At 41.1% G+C, this 22,957-nt stretch overlaps 1 protein-coding gene across 5 annotated transcripts in view; it reads right to left on the minus strand.

Annotated features, from left to right (window-relative positions):
• Positions 1-22,957, minus strand: part of LOC103279643 (heparan-alpha-glucosaminide N-acetyltransferase) — a 258,014-nt gene that overhangs the window by 214,639 nt on the left and 20,418 nt on the right. For 3 of the 5 annotated variants that reach the window (XM_062975850.1, XM_062975851.1, XM_062975849.1), the window contains one exon: positions 8,328-8,410. Coding sequence is in view for 1 of the 5 variants with exons in the window: in XM_062975849.1 (XP_062831919.1) it covers positions 8,328-8,410 (83 nt within the window). In the remaining 4 variants the exon portion in view is untranslated. Of the gene's footprint in view, positions 1-6,915; positions 6,981-8,327; positions 8,411-22,957 lie in introns of all 5 variants that reach the window. The other 2 variants (XM_062975853.1, XM_062975852.1) reach the window with 1 other exon arrangement.

Here is a 22,957-nt window from a genome sequence, read left to right on the forward strand (position 1 = left end):
GGTGGCACTCGAGCCCAAAGCTCCACACCAGTCGGGCAAGCGGTCGCATATAGATGTGAAATAATAGAGGAGAGAGAATAGCTCCCTGTGGGACCCCACAAGTTAGCGGAGACCACTCGGAAACCATCCCTCCCTTCACCACCCGCTGTCCCCGATTCTGGAGGAAGGAGGACACCCATTTAAGGGGTATCCCCCTAACCCCCGTCATGGCTAAGCATTAACAATACATAGATCAAAATTGGATATAAAAAAACCACCCTCCAAATAATTTATTTATTTACAGCATTTATATTCCGCCCTTCTCACCCCGAAGGGGACTCAGGGTGGATCACATTGCACACATAAAGGCAAACATTCAATGCCATAACATAGAACAGAGACAGAGACAAGACGCAGGCACGGGTTGGCCTCGAACTCATGACCTCTTGGTCAGAGTGATTTGTTGCAGCTGGCTTGCTTTCCAGCCTGCGCCACAGCCTGGCCTAAGGCGAAAGGTGAAATAAGGTGAAAATAAAGGCTGTGCTGCACTGGTATACTCCACTACCACCACCACTTTCTGCTGAAGGCTATGATAGCAGAGACATTGTGTGAACTAACAAGGGTCTATTCTTCAGCTCTTAAATTCAGTTGGATATTGTTTGCTACAAGCTCCTCTTGCTGTGTCATTACAAAGAGACAAAGCCAGAACTCCACTTACTGTTGACTTTGGCTTCATCTTCATATTTGCCGAGTGATCCCCAGTGGTCACTAGCCACTGCTTCCTACTGCCAACCTGTGCAGATTTATTTGGAGGTCACAGTAATTCTTCAGTGGGAACTTCCACTTAGGACAGACACAAAACATTTGCTGCCTGAAGCAGGGTAGCTAACAGTGTGTCATTACAAAGAGACAAAGCCAGAACTCCACTTACTGTTGACTTTGGCTTCATCTTCATATTTGCCGAGTGATCCCCAGTGGTCACTAGCCACTGCTTCCTACTGCCAACCTGTGCAGATTTATTTGGAGGTCACAGTAATTCTTCAGTGGGAACTTCCACTTAGGACAGACACAAAACATTTGCTGCCTGAAGCAGGGTAGCTAACAGTGCCCCTAACTCACACAGCAAAGTAATTTTGTCACTTAAAGACAGAAAATCCCAGAGATACTAATGTTTGAAGTGGCCCTATCTCTGCCTCAGATTCATGATCATAGAAGTCGGCAGCATGGTAGTTTTGACCATTCTCCTCAACTCCCCAAGGCACAAAAATTAGGCAGTATGCACATCTTTGCTGGCCATTGCTTGGTAAGATGGTCACAACCACCACAACCATACAGAAGGTGCCACTGGCATTTTAGCAAAGTTACCTGATAGCAGTGGCACATACTTGGGGGTGGGGGAAGCAAAGAGAAATTATTTGTTGAGGAAAAGAAAGGTATCTGAAACAAGGAAGCTGGGAAAGTGTGGGTGGGGAGAGCAGCAGGAGAAGAAAGATTCAATTATTTGGTGAAACGGAATATTAACACATCACTCATATTTAACATTACCAATCATGAAGGTTCCACATCACTGCCTTATATAGCACAAAGCTGGAACTTGTTCAAAATGATAGATATATTTATTCACAGACAATGACAATGTAGAAAACTGATTTCAGTTAACCAAGTGATAGCTATACCTTGCTAGTGATGCGACTGCCTCATCAATATAATTAATACGGTGGTATAAGAGACTCCCAACTGATGGATAACAATGCAGCCCATAGTTGCAGAAATGAGACAGTTAACTACAAATTAAATAACTTGTCTCCAGAAGATTATCATGGTCCAAATTTAAATAATGTTATAAATATTGCTGTAAGTATTAGAAAGCAGAAAGCAGACTAGTAAAATGCAATTCATATTCTTGGAGGGTTTGTAAGGTTGTCCACTAATCGAAGGCATTTATTCAACTTGAAGTTAAATTGAATTATGTATCTTTCAGTCTAGTAACACCTGAATTATTTCACATTCACTCAGTACTATTTCTGGGGCAATAATATTTATTTTAATGCAGCTACACTCATGTCTAAGTAGTACCCTACAGCAGGAGTAATCAGGGTGGAGACTAGTAGATGTTGTTGGACTGTAATGCCCATTATCCCTCACCTATGCTGGCTAGGGATGATGAGAGTTGTAGTTCAATCACATCTGGAAGACTACAACTTGCCCATCCCTGTCATAAAGAAAGGTTATCTAAATATTCTGGTATTTTAGTTATTCTGGAAGAATGGGTTTTCTGCATACTTTTCTAGCTGCCTTATACCAAGAAGAGATGGAAGATCCCTAGAAGTCAATATGATTACATGAAGACTGTCATACTTTAGAATCATAGAATCATAGAATTGGAAGAGACCTCATGGGCCATCCAGTCCAACCCCCTGCCAAAAAGCAGGAACCCCCTGACAAGAAGCAGGCTGTATGACGAGAAACATTACTTTCTAGAACAGATGGTGATGTTTGGTAAATTGGAGAAAAGCAGGAAAAGGGGAAGATTTTTCCACTATGTATAACTAAGGACCTCATCACATTGAGGTCAAAATTGCTGGCAACAGTGGGGGGATTCACAATGGATCGGTGAATCTGGCGTGGAATATGAGCAATCCATTGCCCCATTCTCCATATCACCTACATCACCTTATATCAACATCTGGCTTCCTCCCATTCTTCTCATTCTTCTCACCGCTCCCTCTTATGACAATTCAGGGATGGAGTAGCGCCAGAAGTAGATCTATGTTGTCTGATCGGATCCACTGGGCTCAATCCCTGAACTAAGGCGAAACTCTTATAGGATGGGCAATTTTGCCTGTGTGACAAGGTATAATTGAGTATTTTTTCCAGAAATCAAAATGTCTCCAAAAACTTAAACTTTGAGGAAAGTGGGGTAGTTAACCTTTCCTCCCTGGTGAGTTCTTCTTAAGGCGCTCTTGTTCTACCACAGTCTGCAATTTTATGAGAAAGGGAATGGAAGACTCTGGGTTCTGCTGCTAGATTTACAGAAATCCCCTGTAAAAAACAGGAGAGAAAAAAGTCCAATTGCAGCTAGCTGCCATGGGCTCAGTTAATTTCACAAAGCTCTGTCTGCCTGGTTAATCCACATCATATTTTCCATCCACCAGGCCAATTGTGAGTTTGGGCCAGGGCAGACACCCTAGAAATAGGTCACAAATATTATGTAGGTTGGCCAAGCAGCCAGTTTTGCACACATTCTCTAAGCCCAAGGCAACTGAAAATATTTTACATGGGGGTTCGTGTTAGCCTATGAATAGAACCCTGAGTCCTCTCCACTTGCCTCCCCTCCATCAAATATCTGACTCTGGTAGAGCAACAGCTCCTTGAACAAAGCTCAGTGGGGGCTGGACGTGTAACCTTTTCCCCATACCACATTCATGATTATATGCAGATATTTCACACAAAAACCCACTGAAATCCAAAACCACTGCAATGGGGAACTATTGCTGAAAACAATCTGCTTCACTTTCACACTAGACAACTTGGTGCTTCTTCAAATGATGAAAGACATCTATAGTCAAACCAACATACATTCCTTCATCGTCATATTTTACTTTTGGGATACTTTGTTTTATGATTGGTCAGGGGAAAGGCTTAATTTGAATATCTGAATGCTGAAGTATATATCCCTGAGGAAATCCCACTGTCAACCTCATCAGATGAGTCATTTTCAGCGTCAGAGGATGCTTTCATCCCAGTTCAGCCATGGAGCCCCACACTGTCCATCAGACAATATAGGTTTACTTCTGGAAGGGCTTCATGGCTCAACTGGGGTGCAAGCATCCTACAACGTTGTGCTGGAAACATGAGAAGCTTCCCGTGTTCCATTGCAAACTACATGTGATGTGGAAGCGTCGCTGCGGGCGGGACACCAGGCTTGCACCATTGCTCCGTTGATTTGCCACGGAGGCTAGCGAATTGCCCCAGGGCACCTTATCAATGTGAGGAGGTCTGTGAGAGATGCAAATAAATTCATTATAAGAAAAACACATTCCCCTCATTGTCCAGTGAAACCTTTACTTTGTATCAAGGGCAATAGAACTTCCTTGGCTTCACATACACTCACATATCTCTGTATTTCCTTTTATTTTTATTTTCAGGAAGGCATTTCTCAAAGTCTTGCTTTTTGCTTGAATTAATGTTGGGGTAAATATTGTTTTCCAAATGTCATATCATGACATTATCTCTCACCTTATAATATGCTGCGGTGACAAAATAAACTTGGTCCATTTCCTCCCTGGAAGAACATGCAGCATCAAATGCCATGAAATGCAATTATGTGTCCCTCTGACAGCCTGACTGGATTCAGTCAGTTTGCTTTTCGTTCAGAATGTATAACAAGGAGCTCATTGTTAGTTTCCAAAGCAGGCTGATGTCTTCATTGACCCAGCAGGCATGCAGAGAGTGGACTAAATTGCCTCCTGACTGGTTCATGACCTCTGAATCTTTTCATTACACAGGTCTCCTATCAGTAGCTACTTAAGAGAAAACCACATGCCAAGAAGCTGCATGTTTGCTTCTTTGTAACCCAACTAAGCCAAGGCAAAACTATCATGTCATATTCACATCTCTGCTACCAATTAGCTGGGATGATGTGGTGGCTCAGAAGTTCTTGGTTCAAATTTTCCTTCCACAGACACATGAAATTCATTCACAATATTAGTAGAGATGAAGACTGGCCAACCTGAAAGATCATTGTAGTAGTTAACAACATATTATATAAGAAGCTATTTGAAAATATGGTGGTGGTTGGAGTGTGGGCGTGTTGTTTTTGTGATATGTGCTGGGGAAAGCATTTAATTTTGTTGCACAATGTACAATGACAATAAAGTTACTCTATTCTAAATAACAATGCTAGAGTTTTAGACTGATATGTAGATAACCTGTATTCTAATTGGTCATCAAGCATGAAGTTCACCTGATGATCTTAGATCAGTCACCATTTCTCAGCATAATTTTCCTCAAAGATTGACATGAGGTTAGTATGAAGGCAACAGGGAAATCATACATTGCATCTTTGCTTATTTAAAAGAAAGGTAGGCTATAAGAAAGCAAGCAAATATGCTCTTTGGAAGAAAAATAAGCTCTAACTGAAGAGGGATAATAAATTAAATAGACAAATAAAGTAATGATCCCTAACATTTTTTCAGTACAGAGCACACATATTGCTTTATATTAAGTCAAGTAGAGCAGAGCAGCTCTAAAACCCCAGTGCATAATAATACACACCAGGGATGATGAAATATTTGCTCCTAGAGCATTTGTTGGAATTATTTTATAGCCCATCTAAAGCCTTCATTTTGAAGTTGTTTATTTCTGATGTTTAAAAAATAAATCTAGTTTCCCACATAAATGTTGAGAAGCCAGGATTCCAACTTTTGCAAACAAAATTTAAATTTTTCATTTCAGCTTAACTAAAATTGTACTCCCCCCCCCCCCCCCGAGAAATGCAACTGCTTTGGCAAATGACCTATCTCAACTACCAATGATCCCAGAGAACTATATTGGTTAAAAGGAAGATTTCTAAAACACAAAAAAAACTCTATTAGCAATCAAATTCCTATGGTAACATCCAAATTATGTGCAGTTGCCTAACTACTTTATGCCTGGTGGAACAGCTCACAAATCATGCCTTTCCTCATTACACTCCATTTGTTTAAGTCAGAAGCAACCTATGCACTGAGTGATCCTACATTTCCTTGAACATAGAATTACCTAATTTTCAGAGTGCATGTCTCACTCAAAATCTCCTGGTGAAGTTGCTACTTACCTCACATGGAGGTAAGACCGTCTAAACCAGCATTATTATGGCCAAGACATATGTCATGGTAAACCTGTCACTAGCACATTGTTATGTCCCCATCTCCACCATCATCAATATCCTAGAGGGAGGCATGGAAATGCACATGACGACATCAAGGCAATGATAAATGAAATGACATACCTATCTGGAGATAGGCAAGAAGACCACACAGTAAGTCTGTTTTAGTAGCACCTGAACATCTATTACAATGTATAGGTTAACCTTCACAACAAACACTTATGTGATCTGCTTTTGGTTCACAGAGAATACAACCAGCTAATAAATTATGGTGCTCACCCTCTGCTAATCATTAGATAGTAACTCTGTCCTTTTAAAATGGCAGCATATAAGAACTGATATGCTGACAATAATGTAGTCTGTGCTCATTCAGAGGAAGATCTACAAGCCACTTTAAACACCTTCGCAGAAGCATACGAAAAGTTCAGTCTTTCATTGGAAATCGAAAAAAACCCAAAGTGCTCTACCAGCAGGCACAAACAATCCCTCTGCAATGCCAGAAATAACGCTTAATGATGTAATGCTAGAAACTGTCGATTTCCGCTACCTTGGCAGCTACCTCTCCACAATAGTTGACATTGATGCCAAAATATAACACTGTCTGAGTTCTGTACATGCAGCATTATTATTATTATTATTTTTGCATGAAGCAGAAAGTGTTTGAGGATTAGGACATTTGTAGGGATACAAAGATGTGGCATAAATAATACCAAGAACTGGAAAGCCTTGGCACTCGAGTGCTCTAACTGGAGGTCAACTGTTACCATCAATGCTGTGGAATTCAAAGAGGCACAAATAGAAGGTGAAAGGGAGAAATGTGCCTAGAGGAAGGCACGTCAAGCAAACCCATCTTGAGACCACCTCCCATTTGGAAATTGACGCCCTCATTGTGAAAGACCATGTGAATCCACAGTTACTTATGGACCCACTGCCAAGATTCTACAAGTCATTGCCCATGATGATATAAGAATTAGTACAATAGTGCACAAGTAATCTTTAAGTCTTTAGAAATTTCTTTGTTCAGTCTCTAGTACTTTTAATGTTGGGAAACAAGTAATTGGACTTACCATGAAGGTTCATTCTCAGAGGATAGGAGGCTCAATCCACTATGGCTGGTTTAACCCCTTGCGTTCTAAACAGAATGGCAGGATCCAAGATTCTTTTTCAGTTGAGCCATTAAGTCCCTGCCCCCTTCTCCAACCATTTTTTCTATCCTGCCTAACTAACTGATCATGTTTGCCCCTCTCTGACAAACTTATAGGGCAAGAATGTTAGTAAGGAGAAAAACCAAGGAGAAAACAAAACCGGAAAGGCAATGGCTCAAAGGTGGAGAACAACATTGCAGGCGCAATTATATCTCTCCCAGTAAGCTGTGAGTGCCATTTTGAAATATCAGTTCTCAAATTGACAATGCTTTGATTCTAGTTTTAGTAATGTTAAAGTATTAATGCAGACCAGAAGAGCATAACTACAAAAGCACATGAGGCAGGAGACTGCAGAGAAAACTACTTCAGCAAGGTAAACGCCTTGCACTCCATGGGATTGCAATAGCTAACGGGAAAGAGCTGCAGAGACACATGGATAATGGAAAATGAGCTGGTAAACTGCTTATCTTTGTTGACATTATGAACATAGGTAATGCAGAAGTTCTCCCAAAATGATAATAACATTACTGCTACACTTACTATTTATATTATAGTGGCATCTAGGGTATTGTTTGGAAAAACTGTTTTGTTCATCTACTTTTGTGAATATAATCAAAACAAGCCATTATATGAAAAACATCCCGATCTCAAACTAGGGGCTAAAAACATCCCAATCTCAAACTAGGGGTTACGTATAGGGTTGCCAATTCATGATTGTCGTGGTTGCTCAAAAACAAACACACAGAGCACAACTCCCTGTTTGGAAATTAAAATTCAGCAAAGAGACTGTTCCCAGATCAAGGTGAGATGAAGGGATTCTTCCTTCTTTCTTACCTAGGGAGATGGAATAAGGAATATTTAATTCATTCTACTTATTTGTATTGAGAAGGTGAATGCAGAACACAAGATGTGTCCTGGCACCACGATGACTGAGAGGAGGAAAGGGGGGGGGGGCAGAGAAATAAGCCAATTAAATAAATACATAGACCCTCCAGAGAGTCTTTGCAAGTTGCTGCTAAAAATTAGTTTCCATGGAAGTTGCTGCTCTAGTAGCTGAGCTGGAAATTTACACACAGTGCTTTATTTTTTGCCCAGAGCTAAGCCCACCACAACTAGAGAATGTACACCTTCGTTTCATGCCTGAAATCTAACAACCAGGGCTGGGTATATGTTACAGCTCCACTCAGTAGGACTTGCAGTTGTTGGAAGATGGTGTATATGTTATTTCTAAGTCCTTGTCCACTCCCAGAGTGAGAAAAGTCTTATCTGAGTTCACATGATGAACCATAGAATAATGTCTCTACCAGTAAGCAAATAGTGTTGGTTTACTTTACCCTCTGAATGTGTCCAGGGAAAGAAGTCTTTGATGTTTAGGCTTTTCGGTATTTGGTCTTATGTCATCTGCAGGGCCAGACTCCTAATGAGAAAAGCGAAAGAAACAAGAACAACAAAACTATTTGAAGGAAGGCTGCTATTTTAGAAGTCAAATCCAACTCCCAAGAGGTCCAGACGTACCAGAGATGGATTTATTGTGTAGCTTTAGTATTTTTCTTAAAAATACCCTTTACAAGGCAGTCAATGCTAAAATACAGAATGGCAAATAATACTTTTTAATAATATAATAGTTTATTTGTATTCCGCCCTATCTCCCCGTGGGGACTGAGGGGGGATTCCAGCATAGACAAACAGGAAGGCAAAGATTCAATGCCCATAAACAACCATAACACATATAACACAGATAAAGGTAAAGGCTTCCCCTTCCGGCTCTGAGGGGTGGTGCTCATCTCTGGCTCTGGGGGTTGGCGTTCATCTCCATTTCTAAGCTGAAGAGCCTGCGTTGTCTGTAGACACATCCCTAGGTCATGTGGCCGGCATTACTGGATGGAGTGCCATTATCTTCCTGCCGAGGCGATACCTATTGATCTACTCACATTAACATGTTTTTGAACTGCTAGGTTGGCAGAAGCTGGGCTTACTGCGGGAACTCACCCCGTCCCGTGGATTCAAACTGCCAACCATCTAGTCAGCAAGTTCAGCAGCTCAGCATTTTAACCCGTTGTGCCACCACAGCCCCAAATGAGAAGAATATCTCAAGTTGTAGCAGCACTTTTAACTCTCCAGATAGACTGGAGGATCAAATTCAACATTTTCTGGATCACCTAACTTTCAAATAGTTATTTGAAATCCATTTTAGTAAGGTTAAATTCTACTTTTTGGAAGCAGATTAGAGGAATCCGAAGCAGATGAATTCTGTTGGTCCAGGAAACCCTAGAGGTTTCCTGAACATGCTAGAAAATACTGGACACAAACAAATATTTTCCCCACTGTCATGGTACAGCAACAAGTCATGCTAGCAATAGTGTCTTCTGTATATATAATCAGAACACTGTGGCTCTTCTGGGAAATAAATGTTTGTATCAAAATTTGGAAACCTAAAATCTGGAACTTCCATAGCATGTAGGGCAACGTTTAAATGGCTTTGGTTTCCTAGCTGAACTTTTTAAAGTAATTAACTTAGCATTTCGTTACAAAAGAAGACATTTGAGATTTTAAAATAGCATTGCAAGCTGGTCTACTGCTCTTTGAATACTACCATTATTCTGATCGCATTGTTCTTCTAGTTGTTCATATCTACCAAAAGACCCATCAAAGTAAACAGGAAGCACCTCTGTTATCCTGTGAACTTGCAAATGTGAGGTAATGTGAAATTTCAGGTGAGCAACACTTTTTTCCAAAACCCAGCTAAAAGAAAGAAAATCAGACTACAGAACATGGAAATTTGTACAAGAATTTCCCCATCTGCACTGAGAGCTAAAGTCATTCTGGAAAGTGCACGTACTTTATATGATGAGAAGTCAAGATGAGCATCTTAAAGTATAAAAGACATTTAAACAAAATGCTTTGTTGGCATCCACTACTTTAAAATAATTCAAGCATTATGTGCCAAAGCAAACCAGATTGAAAAAATGACTCTAGCTCCCAGACTCCCCCAGCTAGCAAGGCCATTAGGCATAAAACACCTGTGGCTTTTGTGGACCCATGTACAGGCAGTCCCTGTGTTACAAACATCTGACTTACAAATGACTCATAGTTAATAAAAGGAGTGCAATATCTTGAAGTGAGAGAAATCTATTTCTCGGATAGATTACTTAGGCGATCCCTCACTCTCTGAGTATGATGGCCTTCCAAGTGTTGTGTCTTGGCGGTGGGTACATAGTGACTGTGGAGCCCTATTCTTGACCCACATGTTCTTCCACAGTGAGGGCATTGGTTTCCAGGTGGAAGGTGGTCCCGGTCAGGGTTGGCTTGATGTGCCTTCCTCTTGGCACGTTTCTCTCTTTCGCTTTCCATTTGTGCCTCTTCGAATTCCGCAGCACTGCTGGTCACAGCTGACCTCCAGTTAGAGTGCTCAAGGGCCAGGGCTTCCCAGTTCTTGGTGTCTATGCCAGAGTTTTTAAGGTTGGCTTTAAGCCCATCTTTAAATCTCTTTTTCTGTCTACCAACATTCCATTTTCCATTCTTGAGTTATCCTAATGGAGTTATCATGAGGAAGGAGCCCCTGGTGGTGTAGTGGACAAAAGCCTCATGACTTGAAGGTTGGGTTGCTGACCTGAAAGCTGCCAGGTTCGAATCCCACCCAGGGAGAGCGTGGATGAGCTCCCTCTATCAGCTCCAGCTCCATGTGGGGACATGAGAGAAGCCTCCCACAAGCATGGTAAAAACATCAAAAACATCCGAGCATCCCCTGGGCAACATCCTTGCAGACACTTAAAAATGGACCTATTCTGACTTATATGCAGAACAAATCTACATAACCTATCTTGTTTGTAAATTGGGGGCAGCCTGTAATGGAGTTCTGCACTTTTTTTATTCTATGCACATTTTCAATACTATCTTTGTCCAGATATTTACTTTTAGAAAGTCAAATTTTACACTCAGGTCTACATCTGTTGTACTGAACCAGACTGATTGATAACTGGCAAACAGAGGGAGAAAACGTGGAGGCAGTGGCAGACTTTATAATTCTAGGCACAAAGATTACTGCAGACGCAGACTGCAGCCAGGAAATCAGAAGACGTTTACTTCTTGGGAGGAGAGTGATGACCAACCTCAGTAAAATAGTGAAGAGTAGACACACCACACTGGCAATGGTCTGCATAGTTAAAGCAATGGTATTCCCCATCGTAACCTATGGATGCGAGAGCTGGACCATAAGGAAAGCTGAGCAAAGGAAGATAGATGCTTTTGAACTATGGTGTTGGAGGAAAATTCTGAGCGTGCCTTGGACCACAAGAAGATCCAAACAGTCCACACAGGAAATAATGCCCGGCTGCTCACTGGAGGGAAGGATAGTAGAGGGAAAGATGAAGTACTTTGGCCACATAATGAGAAGAAAGGAAAGCTTGGAGAAGATCATGATGCTGGGGGGAAAGGAAGGAAAAAGGAAGAGGGGCCGACCAAGAGCAAGATGGATGGATGGTATCCTTGAAGTGACTGGCTTGACCTTGAAGGAGCTGGGGGCAGCGACAGCTGACAGGAAGCTCTGGTGTGGACTTGTCCATGAGGTTATGAAGAGTCAGAAGTGACTGAACGAATAAACAACAACAACAATTACATCTGTAGAATACAAAAGGCTCACGACAAGAAGGGGAAAAACCTGGGAATTTTAAACAATTTCTATAATCTTGCCTTATGTAGTTTTTCTTTTCCATATTTTAAGGCATGGAGTCAATATGGCACAACACATACAAACCGAAGCATGTATACACAATGTCAAAATGTTATTTCAAAAATATTCGCAAGTCAACAATTGAGATTGTGAAGCACATTGTGCTCACTAGACTGCAACGTAATAGCACCAACACCTCCAAAAGCCCAAATACCTTGATAAATTTTGCTTGACATGTACAGTATGCTCTTCATCATTTAAAAATAGAGGAAGCTTACATGCTAATGCTTGTGGGATAGGAAAGGCGAGCCGTGCTTCATTAGATTTGAAGGAGTGATTCTCTCCTGGTCAGGCCTCTGGTTTGGCCCATATTGAATTACAATGCTAAACAGAACAGGAAGGATCTGCCTGCCTAATTCTGTTTGATAGATCGCTTTGTCATTTTCAGATGCCAGATTGGAGATAGACGCCTTCTCCCTGGCAGAGAATGGTGCTTTAGAGCTCTAGGCTATCGGGAAAAAGAGCTAATGCCAAGCTAGCATATGCACAGAGACTGCCAGCTTGCTATAAAGTATGTGCTGCAGTTTGTTCCCCCCCCCCCCCACTCCATTCCTAAGCGAAGGCAACTCATTCATTGTCAAGTTGCTTTGAGAAATTGCTAAACCAGGCATGTTAGAGCAGCAGCAACAGCTTTCAGGACTCCATGGTCAAGACACTGTACACCTGCAGATGCTCTATGGCTAGAAACAGATCTAATTTTTAAAGTCCTCCAAGATAATATAACCGAACAATCATTGCAGAATCCGTTCTTTGACTAGTGCCTCTGACAAAACATGATTTGAGGTCTGCTACAGACTATCCACCACAGCCAAAGATCCAGATCTCCTGGGCCACATCCAACACACACCATTATTATTATTATTATTATTATTATTATTATTATTATTATTATTATTATTATTATTGGCTGTGATCTGAAAGACACATGCAAGACAGTTTGATTTTAAATATCTGAATAGATTCACAGCCAAATAAAAAAATTCTTGGTGCCTTGGTTTTTAGGCCTGTTCCTGGGATTATTTAGGGGCGCTGATTAGAAAATTGCATTGGATAGACCGCATAATAATAATAATAATAATAATAATAATAATAATAATAAATTTATTCTTATATCCTGCCCCATCTCCCCGAGGGGACTCGGAGCGGCTCACAACAATAATAAAACAGTGACAAATTACACATTGTAAAATCAAACATGAAAAGCAGTCATACAATCAATACATACATCACATGTTAAAAACAAGGAGATAAAACAGTTCTAGGCCGAAATAGAGGGCTTCTGTAGCTTCGTGGCAGAAGTACTCAGCAAGGTATCAATAATCATGGCACAACACTCTCTAATTAAATTAAATGGGCAGACAAATCAACCCCCAAAAATTAGTCGTCGAAGGCCCTCTGGAAAAGCCAGGTTTTAAGGCTTTTTCGAAAGGCAAGGAGGGTGGGGGCCTGTCTAATCTCCCTCAGGAGTGAGTTCAAGAGGCGGGGGGCCACAGCGGAGAAGGCCCTCTCTCTCGTCCCCACCAGCCGCAACTGCGAAGGTGGTGGGAGCGAGAGGAGAGCCTCCCCCGAAGAGCGAAGAGATCGTGCAGGTTCATAGGGGGAGATGTGGTCTCTAAGGTAGGTGGGTCCCAAACCGTTTAGGGCTTTGTAGGTGATAACCTGCACCTTGAATTGGGCCCGGAAAATAAACGGCAGCCAATGGAGCTCCTTAAACAGAGGCGTAGAACGTGCCCTGTAGTTTGCTCCTGTTAGAAGCCAGGCTGCCGAACGCTGAACTAATTGCAATTTCCGGGCCGTCTTCAAAGGCTGCCCCACGTAGAGCGCATTGCAATAATCCAGTCTAGCTTTTGTTTCTTGGATATGGTTATCATGGTTTTCTATGGACAAGCAGGTGAATACTGCTATGTGGTATATGTTCTGTATCTCAAAAACTAGAGCTGATAGGGGAAACTGGAACAATTTTTGGAATCAGCAGGTCAAATATATGCAGAAACAAGGGTAACATTGGAGACACCAAAATGTGTGTTGGCTGGCGTTACTGATTGACAACTGAAGCAGAAACCTGGTGAGCTACAACATAGCCTCTGAGAGAAAGTGGAACAAGATTGTTTTTGATCCCATGGTGTGGCCCAATCATGCAATGGAAGGATGCTGTGAGGTTGTTGTTGTTTTTTTTTTGGGGGGGGGCATCAGAAATTCATGGGCTCCTCTTTGGCTCTTCAGGCCCTGGATATCACCTGAATCTTTGCAGAAAGATTAGGAACATAATTCTTCAGTATGAAACAAATTAACTTTGATTGGAACCAGAAAGAGGGAACACACAACAAGATATATTTCTGGAATGAAGGAAATAAACAGATTAGCTAGGGGAGAAAAACCACTGGTGTTAAAATCTGCTACAGTCCAGTTAGACTGTGCGCAATTTAATATGGAGAGATTGAACATGGAAAGATTACAAATGAGGACCTGCCATTATGATGAGCCTCACAGTATGGAAGCCACTAACTTGACCTTTTACACTCCCAAGAGAAAAAAAGAAAGAAAAGAAAAGAATTGACCTTTTACATTCCAAGTCATTATCTATAACATGAGACCCAGAGACTGAGAAGGAGAGAGATCAGTCCTTAAATAGAACATGAATAATTCTCAATATAAATACATTGACTTATGCCAGGACTGTGTTTAGCAAGTTCCACTTCAAGTTGCTTACAACTTGATGAGAAGCTTGCCTGACAAGCAGACCCTGCTTCTCCCCTTCTTTTAGGGAACCTGAAGATTTCCAGTTGTTGATATCCTTCCAGTTTGTTTTTCTGTTTTATATCCCACCTTACTTCCCAGGTCTTATTCCAAGGCAGATCATCAGTTTGGCTCGCCAGCATGGTCCCACAGGCAAAGCTGCTTGCTTTGAGGTCAGAATGAGCTGTGAGATCAATGGTAAGAGAAGTCGATCAGGCTACCATCTCACTATTGATCTTATGGCTGGGTACTTGATCTCAGAGCAAGCAACTTTTACAGCATAGCAGTGTGAAGGAGATGCTTGGCCAGGAAGCAACAAGAGGATAAATATGGAGGGGGGGGGGCACAATACAGGGGCAAAAGCTGGCTGCCTAGCAAAGGCTGGTTTTCTTCTTCCTGGGAATTGGTAGCAGGGAGGGGGAGTCGAGAAGTTGCTTTTCCTAGAGCCAAAGAGTTCAAGAAGAGATCCGCACTTCTCTTCTTTTTTCATGCTCTTCCTCCTTATTTATTTACTTATTTACAGTATTTGTACCTTGCCCTTCTCACCTTGAAGGGGACTCAGTGTGTCTTACAGAACATACATATAGCAAGCATTCAATGCTGTTATACAATTAACAAGGACAGACAATACACAAAGAGAGGTAAAGGCATTTCCCATCTCATTTCCAGCATCTTGGAGGCTGTGCTCAATTCCAGCCACGGGGGTGAGGGAGGGGGGTGCTATCACCCCTTCTTCCTTGCCAATGAGCTTGTTGTTGTCCTTAGACATCCTCCTGATTAATGTCAAGAATGCATTTTATTACCTTCCTGCTAAAAGCGGTGCCTAATTACTCGCATTTCTACTTTCGATCTGCTAGGTGGGCAGGTGAGCTGGGGCTGACGGCAGATGCTTGCTCCAGCCCAGGCTCAAACTGATGATCTTTCAAGAGGCAGGATTTTCTACAACACAGTAGGTTAGCCTGTTGTGCTAAGCCCAGCCTCCACCACCTTTTCTTTATTCCTTTGCCCCCAGATGTGCATCTGGTTTGTTCTGGTTGCAATAGTTATAAATGAAAATAGATCTAATAATAAGGGCTGGCAGAGTGGTCTTGGTGATTGCTGAGCACAAATTGGTGTCACTCTGAATTTGGGCAAATGTGCAGCTATCAATGCAATTTCAGTGTGGCATATGACAAGTAGATGTAGCGCTGATGGCGTCAATCTGGGACAGTTTTGGGGCAGAATATTCTAAACTGCAGCAGGATTATTTTTCTGGAGTAGACAACATCATAGTCACATTTGCCTGGTCACTCTTTCTTGGCTTGACCGACCTTACCAAGATGTTAGGTCGAAAAAATGATGATGCCAATTTATTCTGACCTGAGACGCACACAAAAATTTTTTTAAAAAAAAATTAAAAATGGGTGGTATATGTAGATACTATAATTTCCTGCAATAATTTCCTATGTAAAATGGTTGAATAATATACCTGTGACTCATATTTTCCCCGAGTAATGAGGGTTCTATACATGAGAAAAATAAACAGGGATAATCTTATATGAATCCTTCCAAACAGCAGCATACAGATACGTGATCAGTTTTTATAAAAAAATCCTTAGGTACCAAATGTTCTTCTAGAACTTGCTGCTCAAATTCAATTTTTCACCTTTAGATGTGGGAAATTAGCTGTTCCCCCTCTTGCAAATTATGAGTCTGTCTCACTGAAGATATTAATGGATCCATGACCTTTTTAGTGTCTTACTCTGGGTCACTTGAAAATGCTCTTAGGCCTTCAGTCTGGGAGAAGTGATCTTAAGAGAGAGCTTCATTCAAGTCTAATCTATTTTTAGTTAATCCAGCTCTTCTGGCAGCAAAGTAAGGTCATCAAACCTTCATCAGAAGGTCACAGCCTGAGATACAACACTAAAGAAGTTGCCAGGTCATTAATTCTCCTGATGAGCAAAAGTTCAGTTAAATTGTTCTTCAAATAATTAATATCAGTAGTTCAAAGTGGTTGCAGGAACCATGAAAGCTAAATATGTGTTATTTCTATTTTGTCTTACTGAAAAGGGTGTTTAGACATATAGTTGTACAGTAATAGAAATTTTTATGTGGACAATGTGTTGTCGAAGGGTTTCATGGCTGGAATCAATGGATTGCTGTGAGTTTTTCGGGCTGTATAGCCCTGTTCCAGCAGCATTCTCTCCTGATGTTTTGCCTGTATCTGTGGACAATTTGTATGGTTTTGGATTGCATTCTTATAAGTGTGGGTATTTCCTTCTGTGTGATATCTGGATATCTACTTACTTAGAGCCACGGTGGGCCACTCTGGCAGTGCTGTGCTCCCCACATGTGCCCCACACTGCTGCAAGCTCAGAAATACTTAAAAATATGAGTGGAAGGAGAAACCATTCACTTTTGATTTTTCATTTCGAAGAAAGGGTTTGGGGGCCTGTAACATTCATTCCATGCAAAACACACAATTCTTGGAGATCTTCCAAAGCAGGAAAAAGAAACCCATATTTTTATGGATAAAAATACTGGGAAACACCCTGAGAGGGTCTAAGAACTCTAAAAGCAGCTTTGGCAGCTTGATTCCTACCTGCTTTAGAGTGATATAGGAAGGAAGACTTGTGGAATACGCTTATTTCTAAATCTTCCAAAATACCTACATCAAATATTACTGCTCAGTTCCAGAAGACCTGGCCCACATAAGGTGAGGATGCTAGGTGTTCCACTACAGCAAAGGGCCATGCGATTCCCACCCCTGCTCATGATTCTCGTAACTGCAACACTATTTTATTTGGTATTACTATTCAAGAAGACCTAAGTGTCTAGAGCATTGTCTTTATGGTTCATATTTTATAAAGACTCAGCTCCTATTGTTAGAGAAGTTATTCATTACGTTGACTGCAAAGGACCACAAGCCAAGAAAAAGAAAAATCATTCATCCAAAAAGGCCTTGAGTGGAAGGCTCATAAATGCTAATTTCTGTTGTGCATAGATGGTTAGAGCAGGGGAAACAAATGAAGAAAATTTTCACTATGGAATTATTTTCATTTCAAGGGTTATGTCAAAGCACCTTAAGGTTTAGATTGTTGAGTTTCTATGCTTTCACCTTTCAAAAGTATTTATAAAGGCAATATACTGAGAACTTAGCCATATTTTGTTTCCTCATCTTTGCATTTAAAGGAACATTTCTTACAGGTTGTAAATATCTTGTGATGGCTATTCCTAGAATGATAGAATCCTAGATTTGGAAGAGCCCATGAGAGCCCTCCAGTCCAACCCCCTGCCATGCAGGAACACCCAGTCAGAGCACTTCTGACAGATAGCCATCCATCCTCTGCTTTAAAATCTCCAGAGAAAGAGACTCCACCACCCTCCAAGGCAGCATATTCCACTGTTGAACAGCCCTTATCCATCTGGAAGTTCTTCCTAATGTTTAGGTGGAATCTCTTTTCTTGTAATTTGAATCCACTGTTTCACATCCGACTCTTTGGACCAGCAGTAAACAAGCTTGCTCCCTCCTCAATGTGACATCCTTTCAAATATTTAAACATGGCTTTTCAGACTTTTCTTTCTCCAAGCTAAACATTAGGGCTGTGCGACTGATAAAAAAATGTTGTTAAAGTATTGTTAGTATACATTTCATTACTATTATGAGAGTAACAAATGTTGTTACTTTTTTCGTTAAGTAATTGAGTAAGTGGGGAAACTTCAGGGGCTCATTGCTCCCTCATTTTTAGAGTTATCGTGATGAAACTTGCTATAACTTGTACCACACATTTTCCACTGTCAGCCCCCCAAGGTTCAAGACATTACACTAACCCAGTGGTTCCCAAACTTATTTGGCCTACCACCCCCTTTCCAGAAAAAATATTACTCAGCGCCCCCTGGAATTTAAAAAAAATTTTTTAATAGCAATTAAACAGAAAGATATATGTATCAATGTTTCTATCTTTTTCGTAAAATATAGTAAAGAAAGCTGTAAATTAGAAACATTAAAGTTTGAAATTATGAAACTATTTTTTGAACTCAGAATAGAAAGGTAATACAAAAAAGTTGTATTATTCCACTCATAGACTGTAAACATTAGGAAGAACTTCCTAATGGTAAGAGCTGTTCAGTATTGGAAAACGCTGCCTTGGCATGTAGTCTTCTTCTCTGAAGGTCTTACAAAGGCTAGATGGCCATCTGTTGGGGGTGCTTTGATTGGCTGTTCCTCCATTTCAGAGGGCTGGATTGCATGAACTTTAAAGTCTAGTCCAACTTTATGATTCAATTATTCTATGTTTTGGATTTTTTTTCCTGTTCGTTTTTTAAGAAGTGAAGCTACACCGGACAATTGCCAATCCCATTTTGAAGTTTCCCCTTTTTTAGAGAACAGTATACCTGTAAGTATGATTGGGAGGGACTGAAATTGACATTCTGGGTGGAAAGATTAGAATGAGAAAAACGAACATTTTTATTCTGGAGTAGTGAGGCACAAAACTCAAATTAATGTAAATGTATGTAGACATATTCCTAAAAGACACCGATTGGAAAATTGCATTAGAGAAGTTTTGAACTTCCCCCAGTTTTCTAATAAGTCTAAGACAAAGATGCAAAGCAAGTCAACAATCAAATCAGCATTTCTCAAAAAAATTAAATTGGAGCCAGTACTCTCCTACATAGAGCAAGAATTATTATTATACTTGGAAGATTCCTAGATTCCTGAGCATCAACTGCCAAATGCTTCTGACATCCAAACAGAAGAAGTTGAAATTACCGTACACCTAAACAAAGGATTAGATACTATGGAGTCAAGCCAGATATTGTTTAATCAGTGAAGTTTATCTTGAATGGAAGTAAAAAGAGAAAGTTATGCAGACACTGAAGACTGCATGATGAACAAGATTTTTCAAGTGATATGCAGTATTTTGTTGGATCAGTGTTTTTGTTTTTTTCCTTCCCTTGGGATTTAACAATCTCTCAAACTTTTAATCAAGGACCTTATCACATTGAGGTCCTCAAGCTGGGGAATAGTGGGGGCATCCAAGGGGCAACGGGGCAAATCTAGCAGGTAGCAGGGAAAACCATTGCCCCACTTCCCCCCCTTCCCAATCCTACGGGGGAAAGCATTGCACTGCACTTTCTCCGGCTTACTGAATGTGAATATGGGAAGCCTCCCATGTCCTCAGGGTTAGGGTCTTAGGATGTTTAAAAGACAGAGCCAGAATTCAACCCCACTGGAAGTAGCCCTGCATCATGTGATGGGCTCCAACAAGCTCCGTTTTGGCTTCATCCAAGAAGCATCCTAGGATGGAGCCGAAGACCAAGGTCCCAAAAAGGACTGACTGATTATCACATTTATCTCCTAATAGTTCTTTAAGGGGTTCAGAGCAGAACATATGGGAGTTGTTGTCTCATGTTATGTTTTAATTACACTGTGAGGTGAACCAAACTGAGATTTTCATTTATTTCTTTACATCACATAGCAAGAAAACAATGCCCTACCATTATCATCATTGCTATTAAAATGTGAATATATCTTTTTTCTGTACCAAACACCCTAGTCAATGGGATCCAGTGTCTCTATTACCCAGAGTGGTACTCTAGACTCAGTGCAGTCCATGTTTAAAAAATATTAAATGGTGTGTTTCTTTTTTTAAAAAAAATGTATTTTCCCAGTTCTAAGACACAATTAATTGCAGCACAGACATTAATTTCAGTACTAACAACAGAAAAGCTGTATTTAATTATGTATAAAAGCACTCACAGTTCTAAGATGCACCCCATTTTAGAAATGTTTGTGGTGAGGGGAGTGTGTCTTAGAATTGAGAAAATACAGTACTGCTGCTCATCTCGAGCCCTTGGAATGGATCAGATTGAAAATCTAGACAAATAAATGGACGCAAAGGGTAGAAGAAGTGTATTTAACAGAAAGAGTCAAGTACAATGGTGGAAAAATACAGATCCCTCTTAGACATTTTGATTCATGGGTTTGTGCCTGAAGACTTGGCATTCCTGCCTTTCTCATCTAATAAAGAGAGATGATTCACAGATAATGGAAATGGTTCCTTAAGTAAATTGCTCCTTCATCCAGCCTTCGGAATTTGTGAACAATAACTGGAAGCTACTGAACATTTTTGCCCTCCTGTCTGGACAGTATTTTGATCTAAGCTCCTGGCCTCATAGCTGTGTTTGGATCTGTAGAAACAGCAGACCACACAGTCACCACTACCAGGATCCCAGTAGAAAACATCATTGCCAATGTTGAATCAGCAATTTACCAGCTCCCTGAGGAAGAAGCAGAGGAGGTAAGAAAGGAAACAGCAAGGATCCTGAGAAATGCAAAACTCCCCCCCAGCAACATAACGAGAAAAGAAAGACAGGCCATCAAAGATCTCAACTCAGATCCTGAAATCATCATTCTTCCAGCTGACAAGGGGAATGCCACAGTAATCATGGAAACAAAACAATACAAAGAAAAAATCAGACAACTTCTAGATCCCACAATTTACAAGAAACTGAAACAAGACCCCACTAACAAAATCACCAGAAAAACGAACACTCTAATCAAGAACTCCTCCATTAACTTTGACATACGCCAACAGCTGTGCAAATCAGAAGCCCTCCCACCCAGGCTTTACGGACTCCCCAAAATCCACAAGGACTCCATCCCACTCAGACCCATTGTAACTGCCATTGGATCGCCGACTTACAACCTGGCAAAATTTCTGGCTACACAGCTACAAACCCACATTGGGCTCACTGCACATTATATCAAGGACTCTACACACTTTATAGAAAAGATCAGCAACCTCAATCTAAGCACCAAGGACATCCTGATCAGCTTTGATGTGGTGTCCCTTTTTACCAAAGTCCCAGTAGCTGACACCCTCACACTAATCAAACAAAACTTCCCAGAAGACATCACAGCCCTGTTTCACCATTGCCTCACCACTAGCTACTTTCAGTGGGACACTGGATTCTATGAACAGAAGGATGGAGTGGCCATGGGGAGCCCTCTCAGCCCAGTAGTAGCAAATTTCTATATGGAATACTTTGAAAAACAGGCCCTAGAAACAGCACCAAAAAAGCCAACTGTTTGGTTCAGATACGTAGATGACACCTTCACAATTTGGAGCCATGGAGAGGAAGAACTCAGCAAGTTCCTGGACCATCTCAACAGCATCCACCCAAACATCCAATTCACCATGGAAAAAGAAAAGGAAGGAAAACTGCCATTTCTAGCTGTTCTGGTCATCCGCAAACCCAATCAACAATTGGGCCACACAGTTTACAGAAAACCTACACACACAGATAGATACCTTCATAAAAACTCCAACCATCACCCAAGTCAAAAAAGGAGCACAATCAAAGCCCTGACAGACCGTGCACAAAGAATCTGCGAACCTCACCTCCTCCAAGGTGAACTCAACCACCTAAACTGGGCTCTACAGGCCAATGGATACTCCACCACAGACATCAGAAGAGCTGCAAGGCCAAGAACAAGCCATGAGAGTCAAGACAAAGATCCACCCAGAGGAAAGGTGTTCTTACCATACATCAAGGGAACTACTGACCGCATAGGGAAGCTGATGAAGAAGCACAACCTACAAACTATCTACAGACCCACAAAGAAAATCCAACAAATGCTACGGTCAGCGAAGGACAAGAGGGATCCTCTCTCTTCTGCAGGAGTCTACCGGATACCATGCAGCTGTGGACAAGTATACATAGGGACCACCAAACGCAGCGCCCAAACAAGAGTCAAAGAACATGAAAGGCACTGCAGACTAATTCAACCAGAGAAATCAGCCATAGCAGAGCATTTGATGAACCAGCCTGGACACAGAATACTATTTGAGAACACAAAAATGCTGGACCATTCTAACAACTATCATGTCAGACTACACAGAGAAGCCATTGAAATCCACAAGCATGTGGACAACTTCAACAGAAAGGAAGAAACCATGAAAATGAACAAAATCTGGCTACCAGTATTAAAAAACTCAAAAATCAGAACAGTAAATAAAAAGCAATACTCTGAAAACAGAGGATTTCCAGACATGAATCAACCAAGGGCAGTTAACGACTCTAAACAAAGGATGCCCCAGAGGCAGGAAGAAGACAGCAGATAAGCTTTTCAATGCTAATTAAAGTGATTAACTACACAACATTCACACTGACCTCTCTCACCCTAGACTTTCCACAGATATATATTAACCTCTTTGCTTAGTTTTCTCCATACCTCACAACCTCTGAGGATGCCTGCCATAGATGTGGGCGAAACGTCAGGAGAGAATGCTTCTGGAACATGGCCACACAGCCCGAAAGACATACAACAACCCTGTGATCCCGGCCATGAAAGCCTTCGACAACACATAAAACTTTATTTATATCCTGCTCCATCTACCCATAGGGACTCAGGGCAGCTCACAGACATAAAAAGGCAAATATTCAAAAAGTAATAAATAAGTAATACAATTTAAATAAAATACAATTTTAATAGTATAAAACAAATAGTTATAA

This window comes from Anolis carolinensis, chromosome 3, assembly GCF_035594765.1.
Source record: "Anolis carolinensis isolate JA03-04 chromosome 3, rAnoCar3.1.pri, whole genome shotgun sequence".
Classification (NCBI taxonomy): Eukaryota; Metazoa; Chordata; class Lepidosauria; order Squamata; family Dactyloidae; genus Anolis; species Anolis carolinensis.